Genomic DNA, 27,969 nt, shown 5'->3' with positions numbered 1-27,969 from the left:
GAGAGACCTTTCCTGGTGAAGAACCATGTCCGTTGATGGCAATGAATTGCTTTCATCCCTCATGTGACTCCTTCCATCAGTCAAAGGGCTTCCAGAGCTTTGGCAAATTTAAGAGAAATGTGAAGATGCAGTGAACATCTGTGTGTGTGTAAGTGCTGCCAAGTTGTACTTAGAGATGGACACCAACCAGGAAAATGGTGGTTTGTGGTTCATCGTGTTTCATGAACTATGAACCGGCATGAAATTGCTTGGTTCGCGAACCAGTTCGTTTGGTTCGTGAATATGTCACCTCCAGGGCAGCAGAAAGTCTGCAGAAAGCCCATCCCCCCCATTGCCTAGGAAACAGATTGATCAGCCCCGGGCTGTCTGCAGTGACGAACCAAAAAACAAACTAAACAAACCCGCCTAAAATTCATCATGGTTCTCCAGAAACGCCCTACAACTTTGATTTTGATTTTTAGGAAGATAAATTTGGGGAAAATAAATAGAAGGGGACAGTATTGTAAATTTTGGAGATATTAAAATTAAAAGTATAATGTTTGCTAAAATATGATAGGTGTTGTAGAAAAAAATGGAAAATGAAATATATATATTTTCTTTGTTTTTTTCAATCTTTGTTCTTGTTTCTCTCTCTTTGTATTCTTTTTTCTTTACTTTTTTCTTCTATTTCTCTGCCCTTTTTACTGGGCTTTTAATTTTATTAATAATGCCCTCTGATAAACCGCTGGTTTGCGAACCAAAAAACAGCCCGGTTCATGATGAACTTTGGTTCGTGTTTTGGTTCGTGCCCACCTCTAGTTGTAATCAACCTGTGGCGACCCCTGCAAGGAGCTGTCAAGGCAAGTGAGCAGCCGAGGTGGTTTGCCAGTGCCTTCCTCTACAGAGTCTTCCTTGGTGGTCACCCATCCAAGAACTGACCCTGCTTAGCTTCCAAGATTGGACTATACTATGCCGCCTCCCCTCCCCTCAGAAGTCTCCTACAGTTGTATATTTATTTATAATCAGCTTTTACATCTCGCTTTCCCCACCAGAGTTTACAAAACAGCTCACTATGTTTGCAAAAAACAGCACCCTGTTAAAACAAACAGGCGTTTTTCAGTTTAAAAACCATAAAATAATTGGATCTATCAGAAGAGATGAGGAGGGAGAACACAATGAAAAAAACGAAGTTTAAAATACCAAACTCAACAACCAACAAAACTGAGAAATAAATTATAAATTAATATTTTTTAAAAATGCTAAAACTTCACAAATGGAGAACATAAGGGAGGGGGGATGAGAAGGAATGGGAAGTAGGTAAGTGAATACATAAAACCTCTTTCTTGGGAGGCATGGCACAGTGGTAAAGCACACGCTTTGCAAGCAGAAGGGCTCATGTTCAGTTCCTGGTGACTCCAGTTTAAGGATCTTATGTAGAATGTGATGGGATAGATATTTCTCTTTCAAGACCCCTAGATAGCTACTTCCTCTCAGCTGCAGCAGGGAAACACTGAAAGGGTTCCCATTTTGGCTCATAATACTTAAAAACAGTTTTATCCCTTTTTTATTGCATTCAACTGGTCAGGATAAAAAAGGTCCGGCCTGCTTCTGAACTGTCTGGAGTGTTGAATACATGTGGACTTCTCTTATAGGTGAGAACCAAAGTTAGAGGGCCACAACAGAAAAGGCTCTGCTTTGGTCCTTTGGAGACTTGACTGTCCATCCAGATAAGGGCTGCCAGCTCTCGACTGGGAAATTGTTGAAGATTTGGGGAGGGAGGCTGGGGAGGAGAGCAACCTCAGCAGCGTATAATGCCACAGAGTCCACCCTCCAAAGTAACCATTTTCTCCAGGGGAACTCATCTCTGTGGCCTGGAGATCAGTTGTAATTCCAGGACATTTCCAGGCCCTACTTGGAGGCTGGAAAGTCTAATCCGAATGGAATACTGAGCAAGGCCTTGTTACTGTTGTCTTGGGGCTCAGGTAGCAATAATGCCTCTCCCATACTTGGTGGTTTCCACAGTTGCAGTCTTTGTCCTTTAACCCACATATATCAGTGATTTGTATGGAGAAAGGAGATGGGTCCACATTCAGAAGAACCAGGGCTTTTTTTCTGGGAAAAGAGGTGGTGGAACTCAGTGGGTTGCCCTTGGAGAAAATGGTCACATGGCTGGTGCCCCCCCCCCCGATCTCCAGACAGAGGGGAGTTTAGATTGCCCTCCGCGCCGCTTGGCAGCACGGAGGGCAGTCTAAACTCCCCTCTGTCTGGAGATCAGGGGCGCGGCCACCAGCCATGTGATCATTTTCAAGAGGTTCCGGAACTCTGTTCCACCACATTCCAGCTGAAAAAGTCCTGAGAAGAACCATTCATGGGAGGCCATGGAACTTGCCACCAGTATCAAAGGCCTGCTTGAAAAGTGACTGTCCTGCGGAGATAGCCACATACGAGTTTGCAAATTAACACTTTATCTTTCAAGCTTAAAAAAGCTTTGGCAAGAAAAACCAGGTTCTGGCTCCGATTACCTGAGAGCAGCTCTTAGCGGCTTTTCCTGCTAATCTTATTCAGACTGCTTGGATTCTGTGTGCTTATTGAATTGAAATTTGTGTGATAAATAGCTGTTCTGAACTCTTTGGGTTTGTGTGCCAGTTCTGAACTCTCGTCTCTGGCACACGTGTTTTAAAAGAAGCTTCAAAGTGGCATAGTGAAAGGACACATTTGTTTGATGTCCCTTCGTTCCTTGCCATTTACTGCCTCTTTCTTTCATTCTCCCTCCTCCCTTCTTTCTCTCTCTGTCCCATGATGCTTTGCGCCTCAGCAAGCAGATGCCATATAAAAAGAGTGGCTGTTCTGCTACCCGCCACGTTCTTCTGATGGCAGAAGGGGGAAAGAACCTGGCACCCTTTGGAGATGAAAGACGCCAGGCTTCTGGCAGCTTCCACCTTGTCTTGTCTTCTCTCCCTTTCTTTTCTCCCCCTTTCTTGACATCCAGAACCTCCTGAGGGTAGAGGGCACGAGGCGGGCGTCCAAGAGGGTTTGGGCGGGTGCTGGCCTGAAGGAAATGGGGAGCCGGATGCCAAAGGGGGTAAGCTTTTCCTTGTCCTGCTTCTTTTTTTGTTTTTTTAAAAAATAAACTAGTTGCTCTGAATGTTCGGATCTTGCTACTTTTTGTTGGCGTGTTTTCTGGTTCTGCCAGGCAGGCGAAGCAGCCAAAGAGGAGGGGTAGGAATGGAGCAGCATAGAGACACTACAGTTGGGATGGAGGTTGGCAAGGAAGCCGTGAGACAGAGAGAGAGAGAGAGAGAGAGAGAGAGAGAGAGAATGAAGCTAGCATGGGCTGGAGGTCTGCCAAGGATGCTTGGCAGACATGCCATGGAAGGCCGGGACAGTGTGAACGTGGCAATGTATGTTAGCGGGGGGGGGATGCGAAATGCAGAATGGTGGGGGTTGGGGGTTGATTGCAGACTCCTACTTGTTTGCTTTTTTAAAAAAAAATGGCAAATAGTTTCATTTTTTATTTTCCTTGTGGATAATGTTTGGTTTCGTTTTTTGTTTTATTTTTGACGGCGCGGGAGTTGTGTTTGGGGGAAAACGGCGTCTCCTATGCTGATTGAATTGAATCCGGGCCAAGGAAATTATGTTGCCTGCTTGTCGCTTGGAAAAGAGAGGGAGAGAGAGAGAGAGAGATATTTAGGAGAACCGTCTGTGAGCTGCCAAGCTGCCTGGCCACCTTGGCAACGAAACCTCAAGCGGATCCAAGCGGGCCTCCACACCTTTTGTCTCCTCTTGGGTGTCTGATTTTTTTTGTCCCCCTTGGTTCTCCGCATGCCTTTGGCTTGTTCATTTTGGGCTCCTTAATGGTGCAGCTTGCAGTCTGTCATAGGTAGCTCGAGACAGGTAGGAAAATTCAAGACAGCCATTCTGAGTCTCAGTCATCTCAACTGAGTTTTTATTTTTTTTATGCTGTGCATCACAACCTTTGTGATTCTGTTGGGGTGTGTGTGTTTGGGGCATGAGTTCTATGTGGGGCTTGGCTGTCACTGAGTTCAGCTTTACCAGTGCTACCTTAAACCCTGCTTTGTTATACCTTGGGCAGCATTACCTCCTTCCCAGGTTTCCAGACTTTTGCACAGGGGTAGATGTGCATACTTTGCTACTGCAACGCTTTTGAATTCGGTATTATGGCACCGTTTCTGTGCAGATATTCATTTGGCAGATCCTCCGTTTTGCACCTTCTCCTTTGGCTTTGGTATGCTGAGGCTTGGGGTTGGGTGAGGGTTAGCCACAAACATGGCTGTATCTTTGCAGTTTTTAAAGGCGCTGATGCTTTTCAAAGGATGTTGAGTGGGTGTGGTCCAGGAGGATGGTGTTAGAAGGTGCTTGCCGATAGAGGGCAGTTCGGTTGGGATTGTCTAATGCAGACATGGAGTCAGGAGAATTGCAAGAGAAGAATCCTTTAAACTTTACTGGTAGAAGCAGCTTGTACTGGAGCGGGGTATGTATCTGTCAGCTGGCTTCCTAGGGTTTGCAAACGGTATCGTAGGAGGAAGAGAAGAAGCTTAGAGGATTTAGAATGATAGTTTTTTATCCTACCAAGCTGGAATTTAAGAAATATGGAGAGGTGAAGTTCTTGTTTCCCAGGGCCATCTTGATTTCCTAGTGTTTCCCTGACCCTGGTAAACTGTTATCCCTGCTTTGTCCTTTGGGCATGCCCCAAGTGATTATTTGGCTATACACATACGCTTTGGAATCTTCAGTGTTCATGGCCCTCTCCTGGGTCTGGAATCATTAAATGCAGGCTCTGTTGGTTCTATTGCACATGTGTGAAAATGCATACATGGAAACGCTAAGGCACCGTGTGGGCTCAGCTGGCCATTTTACACACTGTGTGTGGTGAGGTTCATTTTGAATGAAGAAATATGATGACATACTAGAAGAATATCATGAGAGCCAGTTTGATGTGAGAGCCAGTTTGGTGTAGTGGTTAAGAGCACTGGGACTCTAATCTGGAGAACCGGGTTTGATTCCCCACTCCTCCGCTTGAAACCAGCTGGGTGACCTTGGGTCAGTCACAGCTTCTCAGAGCTCTCTCAGCTCCATCCACCTCACATGGTGATTGTTGTGGGGATAATAATAACACACTTTGTAAACCGCTCTGAGTTAGGTGTTAAGTTGTCCTGAAGGGCGGTATATAAATTGAATGTTATTATTATATCCAAAATAAACTAGATGGCCCTTGCCAACTGCAAACCCGGGACACACTTGGACAAGAGAGGGCTTTTGGTGGGGCGGGAGCGATCTAAGTAATCAGAAATATATGAGTTTTGTAACTGAAACACTAGAAAAGGTCCACTTGAAACTCATGCTTTGGGAAACAGAGAATGTTGAGAGTAGTCAAATATGAGTTAAAGGAATACTGGGGAAACTGCTGTGATCGAGACCCTGAGAGTTTATAGATTCTGAAGTGTGGGGGAAGATGGTTGGGTGGGAACATTTCCAGAACGTTAATTCTTAGCCCCTGTGATTCAGCCAAAGGAGGGGAGGGGGAACCCTTTCCCATTTAAGTAATATAACTAGGCCATGCGGAAGCTCAGCCAACTTTCTCAGCTGTCTACAAAGTCCAGTAGGGTCGCCATGTTAGTGTATTGTAGCAAAACAAAACAGAAGTCTGGGGGCACCTGGATTTCTGCTAATGCTGTGTCTTTGTAAACTTGTATTTATTTACCCTATGGCATTGTTTATGGAAACGTCCTTGATACTGTATGGAAATAAATAACAACATTTATTCCAAATACAAGTACACCATGCATACTCCAATACAATCGTGTTTAGTGTGCAATTAAGTGTCCCTTAAAAATATTCTTAAGGAACTTCTTAAGGACGATTACACCAATGCCTTGTTTTGAAAAGTAGTGGTCACGCTGCTGCAGGATAAATGCACGCACTCTAGAGGAAAGAGGAATGGAATCTCTAGCAATGTGAAATTGGGTGGATATTCCAGAGGGAAGGAGGGAAGTCCGGCTGTGATTCAGAGTGTGTGAGGGCTGTTGTTAGGACAGAGCTGTTGACAGGCAAGGGCCAGCTGGCTGCTTCTGGTTTCAAGTGCCCCAGTAGAATGTAAACTCCCCCATTCAAATCCACTATGCACTTTGCACAGAATATACTTAATGCCCTTAATCTGCGTTTTTTAAAAAACAGCAACAACTGACTTTGCCATTTCGAAGCCAGACTAACAGAGGGCAAAAAGGGATACAGTCCTTAAGATGGTAGGGCTGAGTGGATTCTGTCCAGGAATCAGGACTTCCAGGGTGTATCCAGCGTGGTGGCAAAGTACTGCCCCAAATCCACTGTTGCTTGCTTCACAGGTGGTGCAGGCTGTGCTGCATTCTGAGCATTCTTGTTTCCTTGTTTGGTACGTCACATAGAAGGTTGTATTCAGCTAGGGTTGCCAAACTCTAGGCTGGAGATGTCCCGGAATTGCGCCTGACCTCTGGGCCACAGAGATTAGTTCCCTGGAAAAAAATGGCTACTCTGGAGGGTGGACTCTATGGAATTATACCCTTCTGAGGTGCCTCCCTTACCCAGACTCTCTCAGAGCCAAGCTACAAGTGACGCCTTACACAGGTTGGACACTTGTCAGCTTACCTCAAGTTTTGATGGGAAATGGAGGCGTCCTGGTTTTACAGCTTGGGTCTCCATTACAGCTACAAGACCAGGATGACAGAAGACATTTCCCATCAAAACTTGAGGGAAGCTGACAAGTGTCCAACCTGTGTCAGGCGTCACTTGTAGCTTGGCTGTCAGCTTTATTCCCAAAGCATTCAGGAGTTTCCCGACCTGGAGGTGGCAATCGTATTAATCCAGCTAGGTTTTATTACTCCGTTTCACCCAGTTCCCTTTCATACTACAGCCTTGCATGACTTTTGTATATGGAGAGCCCATGGTTCCCATAGGCCTTTTGAGTGGTCAAAGAGAATTCCTCCTTACCTTTTCATTAGCAAACAGCCCATAGAGTTTTCTTTTTGGTGGTAGATGCAAAGGGGTGTGTGTGCCTTTTTCAATAGATTCAAAAGTCCATACAATATCAAATATGTCAAAGTGGCACCTTTAAAGACTAACAAAATGTATCCCACCACAAATCTTTTGTGAATCAGAGCTTAGTTTATCAGATACATAGATTGTATATCCATAGGAGATATATTTATACTTAATAATAATAATGATATTCAATTTATATACCACCCTTCAGGACAACTTAACACCCACTCAGAGCGGTTTACAAAATATGTCATTGCCCCATGGTGCAGAGTGGTAAGCTGCAATACTGCAGCCCAAGCTCTGCTCACGACCTGAGTTCGATCCCAGCGGAAGCCGGGTTCAGATAGCCGGCTCAAGGGCCGTTTCCACACGGCTCCCCGCTGCTCATAACAACCCGGAAGATCGTGCAAAACCCGCGAAAGATCGTGTTTTCTCGCGCAAGATTTGCACGACGTCATGTGATGTTGCGCAAATCTCGCGCGAGAATACGCGATCTTCCTCGTTTTTTGCGCGATCTTCCGGGTTGTTACGAGCAGAGGGGAGCCGTGTGGAAACGGCCAAGGTTAACTCAGACTTCCATCCTTCCGAGGTAGGTAATGAGTACCCAGTTTCCTGGGGGTAAAGTGTAGATAACGGGAAGGCAATGGCAAACCACCCCGTAAAAAGTCTGCCAAGAAAATGTTGTGGTGCGACATCCCCCCATGGGTCAGTAATGACTCGGTGCTTGCACCTTTACCTTTATCCCCACAACAAAACACCCTGTGAGGTGGGTGGGGCTGAGAGAGCTCCTAGAAGCTGTGGCTGACCCCAGGTCACTCAGCTGGCTTCAAGCGGAGGAGTGGGGCATCAACCCCGGTTCTCCAGATTAGAGTCCTGCCGCTCTTAACCACTACACCAAACTGGCTCTCAACTGTTGCTTGTAACTTAAAGTTTAACAGTTAAAGAGAATTCAGTCCATTCAGAGTGAGTGTGAACCACTCTCAACTGTAGAAAGATAGAGTTGGATAAACCTAATATCAAGTCTAATCAAGAGTGAGACATGTCAAACAGAACTAATTGACATCTGTAAAGACTGGTCATGCTGAGCTATTGGCCCTTTTATTAAGTAAGGAAACCCACGTCCTCATTTAAACTTGGGGTAAATGCTTGACGATTCCTAATTCAGCCCTTGCATGCTAAAGTTCATTTGGAAGAGAACAGCAGGTTGGATGCAGCACAGCGTTACTGTGGGCTCCAGGATTTTTACTGGGGGAGCTCAGATTTCCTGGCTCATGCCTCCAGTGGCAACCCAAAATGTCCCTTGGAATCCTGTTCCCAAGGGACAGGGGAAACCCAAGAACAAGTCTTGGAGGGGGGGGGGTCACATTCCAGGCTGCCAAGGGAGGGGGAGCTTGAGAAGGTCACGCTCCACAGGTGCAAGTTCTTGCAGCCACAGAAACCCTGGGTTGTATCCGAACAGAAATTTCCTCCCCCCACCCTCTGCCAGCTGCAACTTTCCCCTTCTTCCTGTGCTATTAGATTCTTTTTCAGATGCTGAATTTGTGCGATTTATTCACAGTCAATAGCCATCTTGTTGGGTCTGCTCCTCTCTTTCAGCCCATGCTCACTGGGCTCTCTTGTGAACCCACTTCTAGGTTTGCAATTGTACAAGTTCACCATTATTATGGGGGGGCAGGCAAGGAGGGACTAACAGTGAAATCCCTAAGCAGAGTTACTCCAGTCTAAACACACTGAAATCAGCAAGCTTAGACTGGAGTAACTCTGCTTAGGATTTCACTGTAAGGGTTGGATCATACAGATCCACGCGGCAAACAGTACTGCTTTCCTCCAACTCCCATGTATGGATCCTTTCACTGACACCAGTGATATAAATGAATGAGGCTCTCTTTGCGGGATTTGCCTTGTCCGAGGTGAGATCTGTGGGCACTCTGGGAGGAAACAGAGGAAATGGAGTGGAGAATTTGGGTGGACTGTAGGAGGATATTTAGGATCCCTGATCTTTTTGTAATGAAACTGTTTATACATGAAAATTTGGCTTGTAAAAAATTAAGCCACAGTAGCCTCCAAAAGGCAGCACAGTACTAAACCCCAAAGTTGTTATGCCCCAGGAAAAGATAGGGTTGGAAGCTTATAGTTTCATCTTCCCAAACAACGGTAGCTAAGCTATTAGAGGTTCTAGGTGGTATATACTGTTCTTCTGCAGAACCTTAGGAAAAGCGTTGAATGTTAAATTTCAGCTTCCAGGGAATCTCAACTTTTGGTTTTTTTTAAATATAAACGTGAGGACAGTTCTAGCTGCAAAGACTTCCAGTGGCTGAAGGAGTGTTGGTTTGATGACTGTGCCCGGAATACTTTTTTGCCTTTCCCCAGGATTTAACGAAAGTGGAATAAATTATGCAAAATAAGAGTGAGCATGGTGCTCTTATAAATGTGCATAATTTAGGGAGGGCCCAGCATTTGGATGGCCTTTATGCCGAAGAGCATGCCCAACTCTCTCCTCCCTGCTGTTATCCTTTAATGACCCTGTGCGGTAGGTTAAGATGGAATGAGAGGGAGCTTCATGGTGGAGTAGGGAGAATATCTGGTTTGCACTGGTTAATCCACCAATAGCTTTTACATAGCTGCTGTAGCATGCTAGAGGATGACTGCTTAGTGCTTCAAGTGTTTAATGTGCTCGAGTTTCATGATGTTGTTGCAATCTTTATAACAACCCTTCTAAGTAGGTCAATATTATTATTCCCATATTTCCAGTTGTGTGTGTGTGTGTGTGCGCGCGCGCGCATGTTTGTGGCTGAGAGCAAAGAGCTGACCTAAGACCATGCAGTGAGTTTGTGGCGGAACTGGGGACTTTTAGGAATCGTAGCCACTGAGTGAGGTCATCTCTCCACTGCAAAGTGCTTCCTGATCCCTACTAGCTCTTGCTTTTATGCCTCTCCTTGTTAAGTTTTCCTCATTTGGTTCTGTTCCCATTGCTCCATTAGCCTCCGGGAAAAAATACCTTGCATCTTTCTCTGCATGCAGTCATCCTGGAATTGGCCTCCTTTGTCAGTTCATAATGAGCTACGGCGCTTAAGGATGTTCGCAGTGCTTCTGATACGTTTACAGCTTATGAACAGTCACCCACGTTTAGACCATTTGAGTTCTTCCAGGCTAATCTTCAAGGGCAGTTTGATGCACCCTCTCCATCTCACTGCTTATCATCTCAGGAAGTCCAACTACACACTAAAGACAACACATCTAAAAACATAGCCAGTTCCATCAACTGCGGTTGGAGGAAGTAGCCGGGGTGGGGGGTGGGGGGTGGGAGTGTCTTATCTGAACAAGCTGTCCTAACATGTGATATTGGGAAGATAAAATAGAGATCTGTAGCTTTATAGAGGAAAGGGGGTGGAGGAAAAATGGGAGAGAACAGATCGGGATTTTTAGAGCCTTAATCTGGAAAGGGAGGCACATTGCGTAACTTTGGCACATGTCCAGCGGCATTGGTTTGTGGGTACGGATTTGCTGGCTGGCTGACTTCCTGGGTTGTACAGGCTATGGCGTAGCCATGGCCTTGGAACATCACGCTCCATGAACAGACAGACTGGGGATCTGTACCTTACAGCCTGCATTTGTACACATTATCTGTTGTTGTCTTCTCCCTCTTGATGCTGCTACTTCTTCCACCTAAAGTAGGTTGTAAGATCTTTGGGCAGGGAGTTTTGTCACTTCTGTATTCTGTACAGCATATAAGAATCTCTCTCCCATTCTGGAAATCAAATATCAGTGGCTGACCGTGCTGCCCCTTCTGGTGAAGAGAGGCAAGCCGGGGCTAGATTAGGTAACAAGGGGATATCTTTCTAAGGTTGCATCCAAACGTCTTCTCTGTCCCCCGCATCTGATAATGAGGAGGAGCCTACCGCTCCTGAGTAGCGTTTCCATTTTTAGCTAATAGCTCAAGTTGACAACAGGCCAGGAAAAAATGTCCTGACCCGTTATTAGAGTTTGTAAGTGTGGCAATGGATAGCTGAGGCTTTTCATGTCATGGAAGTCAATAACATAACGTGGTGAACAACAGCCCTCTGTTAAAGGGACAGGAGGACAGGTTTTTTTCTCTCCAGGTACTTGGCGATGCTACCAATAGCTATTGACAAGTTGTAGCCTGTGAAGACAGAGAGAGAGAGAGAGTGTGTTGTGTGTGTGTTGTGTGTGTGTTGTGTGTGTGTGTGTGTGTGGGAACGGGGAAAAACACTCCAGCCCTAATCTCCCTTCCCAAGATAGCAGTTTAAGCAGGCCGATTTCCCAGTCTCCCTTTTTTCCCCAAAAAGTCCCTTTGATTGACACTTGGCAGCTTTCAGTATTCTGAAGTCTATGAGCATGCTCAGTACGAAGAAGGTGCTTTAAAATGGAGGTTCTTTATTTTAATTACAAACTGATTTTCCCCCTGCAGTACCCCTGAATTTGGCTGTCGGGGAGCTCTTGTTATTGCAAGTGATGCTGGGCTGTTAGCCACAATACTGGTAGGCAGGTAAGCGGGTGGAGAGAAAGAAATGATTTGGAAAATTTCCACCCAGATGTTCCAGATGTTCCTCTCCAGTTCTGAGAGACCTGAGCAGCAGCCTCCCTCCTCTTCCCTCCCTGTTAGTCGGTTCTCAACAGCACTCCGTGTCTCTTACTTACCTCCTGGGCACACTGCCTCCTCAGGCCATTTTGTATTTCCCCCACTTTGGATCAGTTTACAAAGTTGCTTTTATTTTTCCGTACTCGAGGTGTTCCCTTTGCCTGTGGCCAGATTGGTTTTTCTGCTTCCGTAACTGGCATATGGCACCTCCTTGGTTATGGAAGGCAAGTGCCAAGAGCTACCACAGGCCCCTGGGCAGATTCTCCCTCCCCCGTCACCTGGATCAAAATCAACTATCAGTGCTTTGCTGTTACCATGAATAGAATAATAATTGCTCATTAGGTCAGAAATGCCAAAGGAAAGGGGACGGGATTACTAAAGAAAAGATTTTACTTTACTTACACAGTGCACACTGCAATGAGGTATTTGTGGTGGTGATCCATTCTTTTGGGCCATATTCTTTCTTTCTTTCTCTCAGTTGGTCTGAACAGGCTCTCTCTCTCTCTCTCTGTCTCACCATCTTGCTTGGGAAACGGAGAGAGAAGATGATTAGAGCAAATATATTGTTTGTTACAACTGGCACCCACGGGCACTGTGGCACTCACAGGTAGGGTCCCCTGCTCAGGGCAGGGGATCCCCCACTCCCACCCTCCACCCCCCAACTCTTATCTGGCCAGCAGGGGGGAAACGGCAGGGGAATGCACCTCCCAGGATGCGCTCCCGGGCAGCCTGGCATGCTCCCGCGTGCCACAGTGGACTAATTGGGGCCCCTAAATTGGCTCACTGTGAAGTGCAGGAGCTCTGCAGGGCCCTCATGGCAACACTTGTGCACTCCGCAGCAAGCTGAATTGGCCTGTTTGAGGCCGAAATTGGCCTGCTGTGAACAGGGCCAGATTGAGGGGGTGGGTGGGCGCAGCTGCCAGCCGCCGGGAGCATACCAGCGGCAGCGTGGGCAACTGAGCGGCTGCCCACACCATTCTCCTGCCCAGGAGGACAGCGAGTGCACGGCAAGCTGGCCGCCCCTCAGCCGGGCAGACGAGTGGCGCAGGCAGCCACTCAGCCGCCGGCGCTGGTGGCACACTGCCCTGCGTGATAACGTCATGAAGTGATGTCATCACGCAGCGCTGGGAGCGCGTGCGTGCGGGGCAGCAGGAATTGGGTTGTCCCAGGTGCCGGGAACCCAAGATCCGGCCCTGGCTGTGAAGTGTGGGAGCATTCCAGGGCCCTGCACAATGATGTCCCGCGGTCCTGGTGGCACTCCCACACTCTGCAGCAGGCCAATTTCGGCCCCAAATGAGCCCAATTTGGTCCACTGTGGACCCCAGGAGTGCTGCTGGGAGGGCCCTGGAGAGCTCCCGCATTCCACAGCGAGCCAGTTTAGGCCCCAAACAGGCCCGCTACGGAGCGCTCCCAGGGGCGGCACAATGCCATATGCGATGATGTCACTTCCTAGACATCAGCAAGCGTGTGCTGTGCAAGCACAAAAGCACCGTAAGGAAGGTGAGTGCTGGGTCTCCCGCCTCCTGCCGGGAGGATAAGAGGACCTGGCGACCTGACTCACAGGTGTGTTTCTCAGCAACCACTTCCTTCTTCCCCCAAAGTATCTCTTTTCAAAAACCAAAAATGAGCCCAGGCTTTCCATCACTTTCAGGAGCAGGTGCTTTAAAACAATCCAGGAGATGTCTCCTCGGTGTCTGCAGGGAACATTCATTCGGAGCATCCCTACTGATCCATGTGAACAATAGAAAACATGATATTGTATACTCGCAGAAAAAACATAAGCAAACAATCGGTAGGACTCTGCAGCCGTGGTACCTAGTTAGAACACTGCCGTACACTATACATTAAATGTATGTGAGTCACAAGTTACCACTGGGAAAAATAGCGAGACACAGATGCTTAATGGAGGAAGGAAAATAAGAGATGTTTAAAAAGTCCGTCTTATCCTCTATGGGAAAGAGACAGGCAATCCGTGTCCCCGGTTAGGGGTGTCTTCCCTTTAGAAAGCACAAGCAAGCTCCAAGACCAATAGCACCTTAAAGACCAATTAGATTTCCAAGGTGTAAGCTTTTGAGAGTAGTTGGTCTTCAAGGGCTGTTGGACCTGGATCTTGCTCTTCAACTGCAGACCAACATGGTGACCCACCAGCACCAAACGCTCCTCCTACGACCCCTTGCAATTATCCTGACCTAGATCTGTGACTTGCCAACTTCTTTCTTCCTGGCTCCTGCTGTGTCTTTTACAGCAGCTTGAATTGCAGGCATGAGCCAATAAGAAACGTTTGCTCTGTTTTGTCGGAAGTTATCTGGAACTCCCGCTGCTTTTGAGACACTGATCTGTTTTTCCTTAGTCCTGATGCTCATTTAGCAACTGACTAGAAACATTTTTGCCTCTCCAGCATCCCAGCATGAGGTTTCACAGCCCTGCCCCCTCCATCATATTCTCTGGGGCATGAGATAGGTCGGGAACTTCCCCCCCACCTCCTCCAACTAGGGGCTTATTTACCAGATGACAATCCTGTTCTTGGGGGTAGAGAAGCCTCTCCATGCTGCTGAGGAAATGGGGCAGGGCAGCAGAAACGGTGAGCTTTTTGCAAGGAGGAGGAAGACGATGACAAGCAACTGGCTGCTGCTGAGCATCGTATGAGGGAGAAGGAGCACATCATGCACATGTGCAGGGGCAGGATAGGACCCAGGCAGAGGAAGCTGAACTGTGTGAGGGCCAAGCTACAAGTGACGAATGACACTTGAACGGCAAGTGGATCGAGTGGAGAGCAAGTGGAGGGCAAGTGAACAGGGCGGAATACACTTGCTGTTCAAGTGTCATTTGTCACTTTTAGTTTGGCCCTCAGCTGTCTGTCAGACTCACGTGTATTCCTCCCTGTTCACTTGCACTCCACTTGATCGAGTGGAGGGCAAGTGAACTGGGAGGAATACATGTGAGTCTGTTCACTTGCCAGGCAAGTGTCATTCATCATTTGTAGCTTGGCCCTGAGAGCCCCAGTTCAGGACCTTCAAGCTGACTCTGTGCCCTGAGAATTTTGCCCCCGCAGTCCCCCTCTCTCAGCAGCCCTGATGGAATATAGTAAAATAAAATAACAATTGTCCTGTTTTAATCCTGCAGCAATGAATCCTGTAGGATAACTTTCATTTGTTTGTCCAGAATGAATTGGGATCATCTGACAAACTTGATTTCAGCGTTCTCTGTTCACTATGACATTCATAATTTTATCTTATCTTGGACTTTCTTTGTTGCAAACTGCAAAAAGTGGTTACAGCAGGAAGAGAATGCCTTACGTAGAGGAGGAGCAGATATGGCTATTTATAATAATAATAACGTTCGATTTGTATACCATCCTTCAGGGTGGCTTAACACCCACTCAGAGCAGTTTACAAAGTATGTTATTATTATCCCCACAACAACAAACACCCTGTGAGGTGGATGGGGCTGAGAGAGCTCTGGAAGAGCTGTGACTGACCCAAGGTCACCCAGCTGGCTTCAAGTGGAGGAGAGGGGAATCAAACCCGGTTCTCCAGATTAGAGTCCTGTGCTCTTAACCACTACACATTTCTGCGTTTCTGTGTCTTTTTAATTTTGTATGTTGTCATTGGTTTAGGTGCCGCACTTTTTGCAGCTGTGATTGATGGTTATTTCAGCACCACTTTATGTATGTGACATTTTGATGGCACCTTTACGTTATATGCCATTTATTGTCGCCAAAAACATTAAACAAAATGTGTTGATTTTATTGGGGAAAATTTGGCACATGGAAAGAGAAACTGCTGCAGAGAAAAGGCTGACAGGTTTGTTTCTCCCCCAGGAGATGCCGATAGAAAGGGGGATGCTCAGGTACAGGGTTAGGCTCATCCTAGGAATTTGGGGGCCCAAGGCGAGAAGGTGGATGAAGGAAGTCAGGCTGCTCTTTGAGGGGAGCCCCTGATACTCACATGCAGGGCTTTTTTTCTGGGAAAAGAGGTGGTGGAACTCAGTGGTGGAACTCAGGACCGCACAATGACATCACTTTGGGTCAGCTGGAAGAAGGGGGGAGTTTTTTAAAGTTTAAATCGCCCTTGGCGAAAATGGTCACATGGCCGGTGTCTCCGCCCCCTGATCTCCAGACAGAGGGGAATTTAGATTGCCCTCCGTGCCACATGGTGTGGAGGGCAATCTAAACTCCCTTCTGTCTGGAGATCAGGGGGCGGGGCCACCGGCCATGTGACCATTTTCAAGAGATGCCGGAACTCCATTCCACCACGTTCCAGCTGAAAAAAAGCCCTGCTCATATGGCAGGTAGTGATCTCATAGTTCTAAAGGCATCTGCTGTATTTGGTACCTCATTCCTAGACTTGGAGCTGTCTTCTTGCAGTGAACTCCCCTTTCCTGCTGACTCTTCTGCTGCGTTATCCCCAAAACACATTTCCAAGTGGCTTAACATTCCACTGACCCACTGCAAGTTTCCGTGAACTGAGATGGATCCCAAGCAATGAGTTAGAAGATGTTGTGATATTCAGTCTCTAGAAGGCTTGGCAGAGGGATTTATGAATTTTTCTTTCTTCTCCTTCAGCCAACCATGCTGTCAACGGAAATCTGATGTACCCGCCATTCCCAGAAGGAATGCAGATGGCGATATTTGGTGCGTGAGTTGTTCTTGCTTCGTGGCCAACTTTGAATATGATTCCCCTCCACCCCCAAGCTGAGATACAGTACAGGCTGTCCTGGATTCTTGGTCTTGAACAGAAAATACATTTATTCTGGCCACTCATGGACAGAAAATTGATCAGGAGAGACGTTTATTGACTGGTGATCTGTGCATTGGACATAGGTCGTATTGGATCATAGGATTCTCATTTATTGATCTTTTAAAAACTGATTATCATTTTCTATCTATTGGTGTCATACATCTAGGGTGATGATGACTTATTGAAGTGAAGACTTGGATCAATGTCTCATTTATTTCGATATATGTACCCAACTTTTCTCCCCAAGAAGGACTGAAAGCAACGTTGTTCGCCTTTCCTCCATTTTGTCCCGATAACATCCACCCTCTGAGATAGATCAGGCTGATAGTGGCAGGCCCAAGGTCACGGGGCCATTACCTGTGGCTGGACCACAACCGAACATAGACCCCCTGCCTCAGCATCAGCTTTCCCCTTGTGTGACATCTCTGAGGGGCAGAAGTGTAACGGGCTCTCTTGCCTGTGTCTGAACTAAGCTTCCACTACTCCAAAGGAAAGATTTATCTTTTCTTTTGGATAGTGTTCAGTAATTAGTTCAAGACCTGTCAAGCAAAATTGTTCTTTGAACCGTTTGGTTATCAGCACATTTATTTGTAAAAGGTTCTTTATTGCTTTGCCGCTTCTAATCAAAGTACTCAGACACCTATTAGAGTTTATTTCTTTTATTGAAAATACACTCTATTTTTTTAATGAAGCTAGTAGTTAAAAATATATATGATTATTAATATAAGTCCTACAAAAATAGAACACAGAAAGGCAATCAGAATTAAATTTGCTAACATTTCCTAACTAACTCTTAAGTTTAAAATAATCAAAGTTCTTATGAAATGCATTAAGATTTTCATAGCCTACATTGCAAAGATAAGAATCTCACCTAATCTTCATGAGAACTCTTCCAATCAGAACTCTAACTCATTATCTAGATTAGCATGTTGTATAGGTTATCATTTGCAAATATCTAAGATCTTTTCACGTAATAGCATAAGCAAACTATGGTTGGTTTAATGCTTCATTGAATATTCATAATTTCTATTGTATAACTTTCTAATTAGCCAAAAATGACATTATAGCGAACTTGCAAAACAAAGCCATAAATCCGTGAGAAATGACAGGAAGAGTTAAGATACTAGATCACTATTGGTCCAGTCTCTGATAAAGAAACATTAATCTAGATGGAGTCCACTAATTTTAATTAGCTGTCAGAAGATTAAAGCGCACCTGTTTTAGTTACCTAACACTCTAAAAAAATGCACAGGCAGTTAATGAAAAGTTTAAAAGTTCACCTAGAATACCAGCCGTTACTACGTATTAGCTTAGTATTGATTAATATAATGTGCTTTAATCTATATTATTACTACAGAAGGACATACCATCTTCAGCCTTCCATTTTACAATGGGATGCATTCAGTGGGTTTGTTTGAAGGCTGTACTTTCCAGCTTTTACTTCCATCACTCGAAACTGGTGTCCGAAGTTCCTGTCTCCTGTTACCAGGCTGGTCTTGTCTCTCGCAGTGCCAGTGGCCAGGAAGACTGGTGGGATGGTCTTTTAGGTTCACCTCACACCCATCTTCCCTTGTGGGGCTCACCTCTTCCTTTTCCTACTCCCCCAAAGCCCTCCTTATCCTGCCCCTCTAGATGCACTGGATTTATTTATTTGATTTATGCCTTGCCCTCCCACAGATGGTCTCAGGGCGGATAACAACATTAAAAAAAACATTAAAAGTCACAAAAAACATAAAATCAATAATAATTTTTTAAAAGTCATTAAAATAGTCCAGGAGCAGGCTATTTAAACAAATATTGGGAGTCCATATGCAGGCATAGCAGATGGCTGAGGGCAGCCCCAGAAGAAGTGGTGGTCAGAAGAAGTGGTGTCTTGCTAGAATTTCTCTTCTAGCAAGACAGTCACCACCCTTGAAGAGCTCCACATCAGTGGGGAATTTTCTTGGGCCTAATCATGGGTGTCTGAATCAGCAGGAACCAAGAAGGGTGCCGGTGGGGGGGGGGCTCATTGTCTTGTGCCTTGTATGAAAGGGTCAGCAGTGCATTGGGGAGCTCCCACACAGGTTTGGGAGCAGGCAGCCGAAACCTGCCTTGGTGGAACATGCTGGGAACTTTAACTCCTACTTTGTCTGGCTGATTCTAGCTGTATCTGAAGAAGTGAGCTGAAGTTCCTACCCTACCACAAATTTTGTTAGTCTTATAGGTGCTACTGGACTCTTGCTCTTTTCTGCTGCTACAGACAGACTAACACGGCTACCCATCTTGACTGATTTTGGTTTTTCAAGTCTGAAAAATCCTTTTGAAACTTGCGTGATGGGTTTGTTACATGCAAACTGGTTGGATTAGTCCCCACCCCTGTATTTGGGTAGGGGTCTAATTTTTGCTATTAAAATTCTACACTCACTTGTGTAATTTGGGCCAGCTAAATTAGCTGGCACACAGAGCTTAATGTCAGAATGAGAAGGTGCATTTCATGAGAAACTTCACCCCCCCATCACTAAAAGTACCTGAGACTGTGATGACATCACCGTTGCTGTGTGATCCCTGACTGGCTGGACCACAAAGTCAGCAAGGACTCATCTTTTCCCCAAACACTGCTTCTAAGAAGGGCAAAAAACCCAAGTGTTTTGATACAGAAGAGGTAAGGCCCTCTCCCCCTTTTACACTGAAAATGTTTCCATGAGAATTGGGCACAGTCCCAGCTGAGACATATTCAAAGCGATTCTGAATCTGTGAACTTTTCCTTATTCGCTTCATGCTAAATTTTGGTTTCCTTTATCCTCTGTTTTGTTAGGAATGGGATGTTTCTGGGGAGCAGAGAGAAAGTTCTGGCAGCTGCCAGGAGTCTTTTCCACACAGGTGGGCTTCTCAGGCGGCTTCACCCCCAATCCCACTTACAAAGAAGTTTGCACTGGTAAGTGTATTCTGTCTTCCTTGGGGAAGTTTCTGAGATGCTAGTTTTCCCCTCAGGTTATCTGCAAGGTAACATCTCACCATGTGAAGGCACGCTTTCGAGACTCCCAGTGTACTGGTGGGCCTCAGCTGGTTTCCCAAAACCCAAAAGAGACGGATACTTAGACTGTGATGAAAATGGAAGAGCCAGTGTGGCGTAGTGGCGGACTAGGATCTGAGAGACCCAGGTTTGAATCCCCACTCCGCCATGGAGGCTCGGTGGGTGACCTTCGGCTAAGCACACCCTCTCAGCCTAACTTACCTCACAGAGTGGTTATTATGAGGAGAAAATGAAGAGGAGACCGATGCCAGCTGCTTTGGGGTCCCACTGGGGACAAAGACAGGGTATAAATGAAGAGCATGAATAAATAATTTAACCCCCAGACTTGGACCCACCTATAACTACACAGACAGGAGTGGAAATCTGCTAGGCTGCAGCCACAGGACACACCAGAGGCGTCTGACTGGCGGAGTTTCTGAACTTGCCTGTGCTCGGGTCATTTAGTAGAAAAAGAGCTGGAGGAACTCATTAGCATAACTCATTGGCATATGCCACACCCCTTGACAGCACCTATCCTGGCTGTTTTGGACCCAATCCTGGCCATTCAGGGCTGAAATTGGGCCCAAAATGCCAAGAAGGGGCTGAAAATGGCTGCAAAGGGGCCCGAAATGGTCAGGGTCAGGCCACTGCTGAGTGGGAGAGTGATCCACCACCCATCAGAGGCCCTATCCGGTCCGTTTCGGCCCCAATCCAGGCCAAAACGGGCCCAAAATGGCTGAGAGTCAGGTGGGCGGGGCCACCTGTCATGTGACCTCTTTGGGGAACTGCTGGAACTGCGTTCCTCCTGTGTTCCCCCTCGAAATGAGCCCTGCCTGTGCTAAAATGGAACCTTCTCCACTGCTGAGCAGCCTCACCTTGCTGGCCTGTTTCTCTTCTCGGCCAGGGTGCTCTCTACACCAGGGCCTCACCAATTGCAGCCGCTCCTTCCAACACACAACAAAAAGTGGTAGCTGTATGGAGGGGGTTGGGATGCCAGCCCAGCCCGTCCATTCATTGAACACCACGGAGCGAATAGGTTTCATGGTATAAAGTGCTTTCCACTTATATAAGGGCCCTCCCTACGTTGGATATCTGGGTCTAACAGTGGAAATCCTAAGAAGAGTTGCACTCTCCTAAGTCCCTGCTTAGGACTGCACTGTGGATCTCCCAAGGTGTCATTTAATCTTTAAAAGCAACCTGGCTTGCAGGGAGGTAGAAGGGCAGGTGGGGTTAGGATCAGGCCTACCAGGCAGGGACAGGTCTGATTTTACCTCTCCAACCTTCCAACCTTTCAGAAATATGCCCCCAAGCTACTAGTCCTGGCAAGAAAACAGGCAGACATCCTCGCTGTGTGTGTCGTTTTTCCCTGCTGAGATTAAGAGCAACTTGGGGGCTACCTTGATTTCTGTTGGGAAAATGACATGGGAGTAATGAGTTATCCCCCTATCCCAGCCCCAGTTCAAATTGGCAGGACTGCAGCCACTTTTGAAGACAAAACTGAAGCTTGAAAGATCCATTAATGGGCCTCCTTGTACTTTTAAGGAAGGACGAGAGCCTTTGACCCTTGTCATGGGGTGCGTATGGCGCACCCTTTGCCAAAAAGTGCATTTGTGATCGCTCGCAAAGCCACTGGTCATCTTATTCTCCGGTTGAGCGGTGAGGACAGCCCCCCCCCCCCCGATCATGACTGGCAAGATCTGGCTTACCACTGGGCAGGAAAACACAGACGAGCACCTTCCTGAAGGAGATTGCAGAAGCACAGCGTGATCACTTACCCTTTGGCAAATTGATCTCTGTGATCACCTCTTAACTGAGGGCCAAACTACAAGTGAAGAATGACACTTGAACGGCAAGTGCATTCCTCCGTGTTCACTTGCCCTCCACTTGCTGTCCACTCAATCCACTTGCCGTTCAAGTGTCATTCGTCACTTATAGCTTGGCCCTCAGTTAATTGGCGCTGAACATACTGCATAGTTAACTTGTGGAACTCACTGCCCCATAGAGCTGTCAGCTGTGAGTAGGGAAATTCCTGGAGTCTGGGGAGAGCAGAATATGGGGAGGGGACAGAACTCAGCAGGGATGTGACGCCATAGAGGCTACCCTCTGAAGTTGCTGTTTTCTCCTGGGGAATTGCTCTCTGTGGTCTGGAACCCGACTGTCCCAGGATGATGTCTTTAAAAAGAGTATTAGATAAATGCTCAAAGAAAAGGTCCTTCAGTAGCCATTAACAATGATGGCTAAATGGAACAGCTGTGTTTAGAGGCAGCATTCCTCTGCACGCCAGTTCTTGGGAGGGCAACAAGAAAGTGCAGCTTTGTCATTCATACCCAGCTTGTTAACAACTGTTTGGCCACTCAGGGCAACAAGATGCTGGACTAGATGAATCCTGAGGCTGACCCAGCAGGGCAGTTCTTCTGTATGTGTATTTGCTCTGCAAAGACTCCATTGCCTTCCTACTTGGATCTGGTGCAGTTGCAAGAAGGTGTGGGAGAAGAACATTGGTTATTGTGAGACAGTGCGGCCTTGCGTTGCCATCAGTGTAGCGCACAGCTGCTCCGTTTCCTTCAGCTCGCATTTATGCATTTATGGGCGACATTAATCCCCCCGCCCAACTTGGATCCCTCAGAAATCAGAACAGACGGTTTTGCAGCTTATCTGCAAAAACATTTTGCGTGCGGGTGCAAGAGATTATCTGTCTGCAAGAAATATTATCCTCGTCTGTTGTCTATGTTCTGGGTATTAACACAGTTCAGCTGGGGAAGGGTCTCAATCTCTCTCACAAACAAATGCACTCGCTGGCACCTTTTGAAAAATGAAACAGAGAAATCTGAACAAGTCTGACTTGCCTCCTGGTGGATTTTGCGTCTGTGGTGCTATTACCTCATTGGCGGCCATTTTATATCTGATGTGATTTGAGCACATGCATTTCCTGGGGGTCCTTCATCGATTGCTAGTGAACAGCGCTCCCTCTCTCAAAAGCACTACACAAGCACCGTTCGTGAGAAGTTGACTTTTCTTTCCTATTCCCACATGATAAACCAGTCATGTGAATTTATGACCCTCTGTTTAAATCACTGGTAACTCTGTCTTGAGAAAAAATACTAGTAATTATTCGATCTTATCAGTGCCAGGAAATTTTCAAAGATCATTGTACAGCTAGGAAATTGTGCCAGGGGACTACAGATTCTGCTGCCCCAGAAATTTTTAATTCATATTTCTAACCATGGATCAGCCCTTCGCACCTTCTTCCTAGGCAGCAAGGTAGTGAAAAGGTTTACGGGTCAAAAGAGGATCACTTTTGTAGGCACACGTCAGAGGTCCAAATTAGGAGTCATTCGTGCTTGTGAAAGAATGATGCAGGAGATCCCTGAGGTAGTTGCATGGACCGTACCACCTCAAGCGGCTTGCGATGAATTTCAACTCTGAACATTCCTTAGCATTAAAAAAAATCCATGCAAATTGAAAACCAGCACAGCAAGGAGATTGGTTCTTACCCCTGCTCTTCACTTGCTGTTTTATTTATTTACTTCCTTTATACCCTGCTTTTCTCCTCAATGGAGATCCAAAGCAGCTTAAACTGTTCTCCTCTTTTTCACTTTATCCGTACAACAGCCTTGTGAGGTAGGTTAGGCTGAGAGTGTGTCACTGGCCCAAGGTCATCCTGAAAGCCTGCAAGGCAGAATGCGGATCCGAGCCAGGGTCTTCCAGATCTTCTGGCATTCTAATCACTAGACAACACTGGTTCTCTCTGTGCTGTTTTTTCTGTTTGCAGGAAGCTTTTAACATAGGGGACTGTTCCAAAATGTGATCTGCCATGATCCTCCACCTGCACTATTAACGGGATGAGCCTGCCTGACCCCCTCAGCATTCTCAGACTCCATCATGGATAAATCAGGTCTTAGATTGGACCCAGGAGATCTGCGATTAGGATTTTCCATGTTTTTTAAAAGGCTAAAAAAACCAAATGCAGAGGGCTCTGGCAGACCATAGCATGGGGGGGGGAGGGGTTGACTCTTTCTCTTCCAGTATCCTTTTCCTGATCTCAGTTGCAAACCATTCTTCAGCCACTTGTTAAAATAAAGAGCTGTGTGTGTGTTATGTGCCGTCAAACCTCCTCTGATCTATGGCAACCCTGTGAAGGAAAGACCTCCAAAACGTCCCGTCATGAACAGACTTGCTCAAACCCTGCAAACTGGAGGACGTGGCTTCTTTGACTGAGTCAAGCCACCTTGTTTTAGGTCTTCCTCTTTTCCTGCTGCCTTCCACTTTTCCTAGCATTATTGACTTTTCCAGAGAATTTTGTCTTCTCGGGATATGACCAAAGTGCGATAGCCTCAGTTTTGTCATTTTAGCTTCTAGGGAGAATTCAGGCTCGGTTTGATCTAGTACCCACTTACTTGTCTTTTTGGCCGTCCATGGTATCTGCAAACTCTCCTCCAGCACCACATTTCAAATGAATCGGTTTTCTTCCTGACAATGGCGTTGCCCAGATTTACTGCTTTTGAAATCACACGGACCAACCACTTTCTTATTAGAAAGGATTGATAATGTAGAGAGTCAGAGATCCTTGCTACAAGTGACGTTTTACACGTGAAGGATAAAGGATCATTTTCGCAAGTCTTTCTGGGAACTGAAGTTCCTCTCCCCCACCCCTTTTCCTTCTGTCCCTTCCCCTCGCTGCCTGAAGAGACAGAGAGAGCCTACGGCAACATCAGCTTTTGCAAATCGTCTTTCGGGGGTGGGGGGGTGGAAATGCTTCGGAGAAAGCTGAGAAAGTTGCAGCTGCCTGCCCCAAAGATCATTGAGAGCAGCCTTGTGAATGGAGGAACGATTTGCAAAAGTTGCTGTTGCCGCAGGCTTTCTCTGTCTCTTCAGGCAGCGAGGGGAAGGAACAAAAGGAAAAGGGTGGGGGAGAGGAACTTCAGTTCCCAGAAAGACTTGCGAAAATGATCCTTTATCCTTCACGTGTAAAATGTCACTTGTAGCAAGGCTCTGAGTCCACAAAAGCCGTGGGAAGTTCAGACTAGTGACCTCTTGAGTTGTAGCTTAGGTTTGCAGGCACAATGCTGCATCAGCTTTCTACTATAAGCCCCCAGTCCTTCCAGTGGTGTGGGCAGGGGCTGTGGCTCAGTGGAAGAGACTCCACTTTACATGCAGAAGGTCACAGGTTCAGTCCCCGGCAGCATCTCCAGTTAAAGGATCTGGGAATAGGTGATGTGAAAGACCTGAGCTGCTGCTAGTCTGAGTAGACACTATTGACTTTGATGGTCCAAGGGGCTGATTAGATATAAAGCAGCTTCGTGTGTTCCTGGCCAGCTTTTGACTCTCCCACCTCTTACGCTTGGGCTGTGATATGATACTTGATATTTATATTCATTCTGGTTTTTTGCTTGTTATCTAATACTGTCTTTGTACATTTGTGGGATCCAAAATGGGGATCCAAAGTGGCTTATAAATATACTTTAATATTTATAAGCCACTTTGGATCCCCATTAGGGAGAAAAGCAGGATAAAAATATACTTAATCAATTAATCATGGTTCCACTCGGATGATAGCTACCAACCAATTCTGCTCTGACCTTTTCAGAGTTTCCCGACAGTCTATGAGGAAATGGGAGAAGCTGAATCGTTTGTGTGGGGCGGGGAGGGGATTGCGAAAGAGGGTGTGTGAATTGGAATGGCTCTTTCGGGTAGGATCTCATGGACAGAATTCACTGAATTGTCTTCTTGGAATGAGAATAGTGCTTTTGGAGGATGGGAAATATTTCTCAGGAAAAAAAATCCTATATTGGGTGAATATTTCACTTTTTTGTTCCTGCTTGATTCTCGCCCCCATTCCACCACCACCCCACCACCACATCCTCTTCTTTGGATCATCTTCCAATTACTGGCTCTTCTTCTTAGAATAGTTACATTGGTGTTCCCAGCCAATCAGGGATCCTGCAGTGAACAATATGAGATCGTGAAGGTATATAGCCAATCAGGACTGCCTGTGCACTGACACCATTGAAGGCAAATGCAGCAAAATAAGGTGAAGGGCGATGCTTCCTTCTTTTGCTCCTCTCAAAGCAATTATTGCAAAATTGGCCAAAGGCTCTTTTTGATGATGCTGAGTAAATGAACATGCTGAAAAATGAAAATGCTTAAAATACAGGAACACCCCCTCCCCCCGTTTCCTAGCTTAGTCTTAGTGTTACTGGAATGGGACTCCTTGCAAGTAAGAAGGGGGAATTAGCGGCAAGGAGTAAGGCTATAAGAGAGGAGTAACAAGCGAGACCTACATCAATGTTTATGGGTTCCTGTCCCCAAAGAAACTGTCGAGACAGGTGTTCTTCAAAGCAAAGAGTAACTTTATTTAAAGGAGAATATGCATACACACAAGAAGGAATAAACTGTTGGCACAGACACACAGAATCCTAGGAAGTTAGCCAGAGATTGGAATAGAGTGAGGGTGGTGGTGGTATGCAGGGCCGGATCTAGCGCTCCCGGCGCCCGGGGCAACGCTTGCCGGCCCTCACGCGCGCGCACAGCGCGTGCACGCTCCTGATGCGGCGTGATGACGTCATCTTGATGACGTCATCATGGTGCACGCCAGAGGCAGTGCGGGGGGCTGAGAAGCTGCCCGCGCCATTCGCTTCAGAAGCGAATGGCACAGTCGGCTTTGCAGCCCCCCACGCTGTCTTTCGCCTGCCCCGTGGGACAGGGGGTGACCAGCTTGCTGCACGCACTCTGTCCTGCGGAGCAAGCAAAAGGCAGTGCGGGGGGCTGCGAGGCTGCCCGTGCCATGCGCCTGCCCCGTGGGACAGGGGGCGGCCAGCTGCCCCCTCTCCTGCAGGGCAAGTGAATGGCGTGGGCAGCCGCGCTGCCCTATTCCTGCCCTGCAGGACAGGGGGTGCGCGGCAAGCCAGCCGCCCCCTGTCCCGCGGGGCAAGCAAAAGGCAGCGCGGCTGCCCATGCTGCTGCCTGCACACTTTGGGAGCTGCTTCCGGCGCCCCCTCCCTGGCGGCGCCGGGGGCAGACTACCCCCCTGCCCCCCCTCTAGATCCGGCCCTGGTGGTATGTTTACCTATCCAGTAGAGCAGTCCACGGAGGAAGAGAGCTTCAGGCATCCTGCGTCTTTGGCCAGGGAGGAGGGCTCAGAGTGGGAGACTCAGAGGGCGCTATGCTGGCTGAGCATGTACAATTTGAGTGGGGCAAAGCCCTGGTTCTTATCATGTCCTGAAGCTGGGGGGGGCCCTTCAGCCATTGAGACAAAAGATGGTAAAAGTCAGTTCCTGAGAATGACAAAGGTTTTAGCATCTTTGATTGTTGCTACCGGGGTGTGACAAAAGAGTAAGATTGGGCTTTCCTGTTGTTGGAAAAAGAAGTGATCGAGCCTTAATATTCCCAGAGCTGGGCTATATGAATTTATATGTCGCCAGGAAGAAATTTACAACTTATCAATGCAAATTGATGGCCCATCGACTGGAGGATGGGAAGTAAATCACGGAAATGAGGCGTAATTGGAATGTGTGGAGAATGACTCAGCGAGAATCTTTGGTGTCAACGACTGCATGTCTGCAGGAACTAATCACTCCCGGTCCTTGGCCTTCGCCTTTGCATTCGCCTTCCATTCATGATTTATGCTCTTGGGCAGGACTTGGTAACTGCTTTGTCCATCCGGCTGGAATCTCCCTGATACAGATCAAGCTTTATTAATTCAGGGGCTCTGTGATTTTTATATCAAAGGCTGTATTAAACATGGCGGAGGCTGGGGTCCACTGCTCACAACTGTGAAGGGAGAAAAGTCTGGTTTTGACAATGTAAGGTGATGCCATTTTATGCCCAGGAGATTCTGGATCTGGGTGCAAGAAAGATACTCAATTCTCTGGAGAACTAGACATTTATCTACATGCTGTGGCCCAGTGCGCTGTAGGCTGTTATAAATGGGGCTATTTCCCTAGTCTGTGAGCCGAGAAATTTGAGAAGCAGAACGGCTCCATGTGGGTGAGGCATGGACAGGTTTAATCTTACCTGGAATTGGTTAGCTAGTGGCTGCTAATAACCACCACTGTAGGTCAATCAAGGGGGGGGGCATCTGTAAATCATTTGAAGGCACCTCAGCAAGCCTGTGGTTGCTGACTGGCTAGCTGCTCTTGCTCACAGCATCTGACTGCTCTAGAGGCAGCTAGCCAGTCAGAAACCACGTGCTTGCTGAGGTGCCCCTACCCGTAACTCCAGCTAGAAAGAACACAAGCACTTTCTCCTGATGGCCACTGCAGCAGCCCCTGGTAGCTACCATGACCAGACGGTCTGATTTCACTTATCAGATCTCAAACATCTTTTCAGTGCTTATCAAAATGTATGCAAGAAAAATTGTGCCTAATCTTGGCAAGAATCAAGAAAAGCAAAGGCTAGTGTGGACATTTGACGCAAGATCAGATTAGGTCATGGCCAGTGGGGCCTGGCCATCTTCTTTGGGGCAGGGAAGGATAACACCTTTGTCTTTCCCACACTTCGCCGCAAATTTGTTAGGGTTCTGTCTGACAGTGCTTGACTCTCTCATCCAGCCAAAGAAACAAATATTTTATTTAATGGAATTGAACTGCCATACTTGCATATCTGGGGCAACAGCTCTTTCTGTT

The 27,969-nt window shown here is 46.9% G+C and overlaps 1 protein-coding gene across 1 annotated transcript in view; it reads left to right on the top strand.

Annotated features, from left to right (window-relative positions):
* The window catches only part of LOC129343715 (mitochondrial peptide methionine sulfoxide reductase-like), an 87,077-nt gene that overhangs the window by 15,457 nt on the left and 43,651 nt on the right, over positions 1 to 27,969 (top strand). The window contains exons 2-3 of the mRNA XM_055000090.1: positions 16,179 to 16,247; positions 19,148 to 19,267. Of these exons, the coding sequence (XP_054856065.1) occupies positions 16,179 to 16,247; positions 19,148 to 19,267 (189 nt within the window). The remainder of the gene's footprint in view (positions 1 to 16,178; positions 16,248 to 19,147; positions 19,268 to 27,969) is intronic.

The sequence above is a fragment of the Eublepharis macularius genome, chromosome 15 (assembly GCF_028583425.1).
Source record: "Eublepharis macularius isolate TG4126 chromosome 15, MPM_Emac_v1.0, whole genome shotgun sequence".
NCBI lineage: Eukaryota > Metazoa > Chordata > Lepidosauria > Squamata > Eublepharidae > Eublepharis > Eublepharis macularius.
This window is presented reverse-complemented; position numbering and strand designations above follow the sequence as displayed.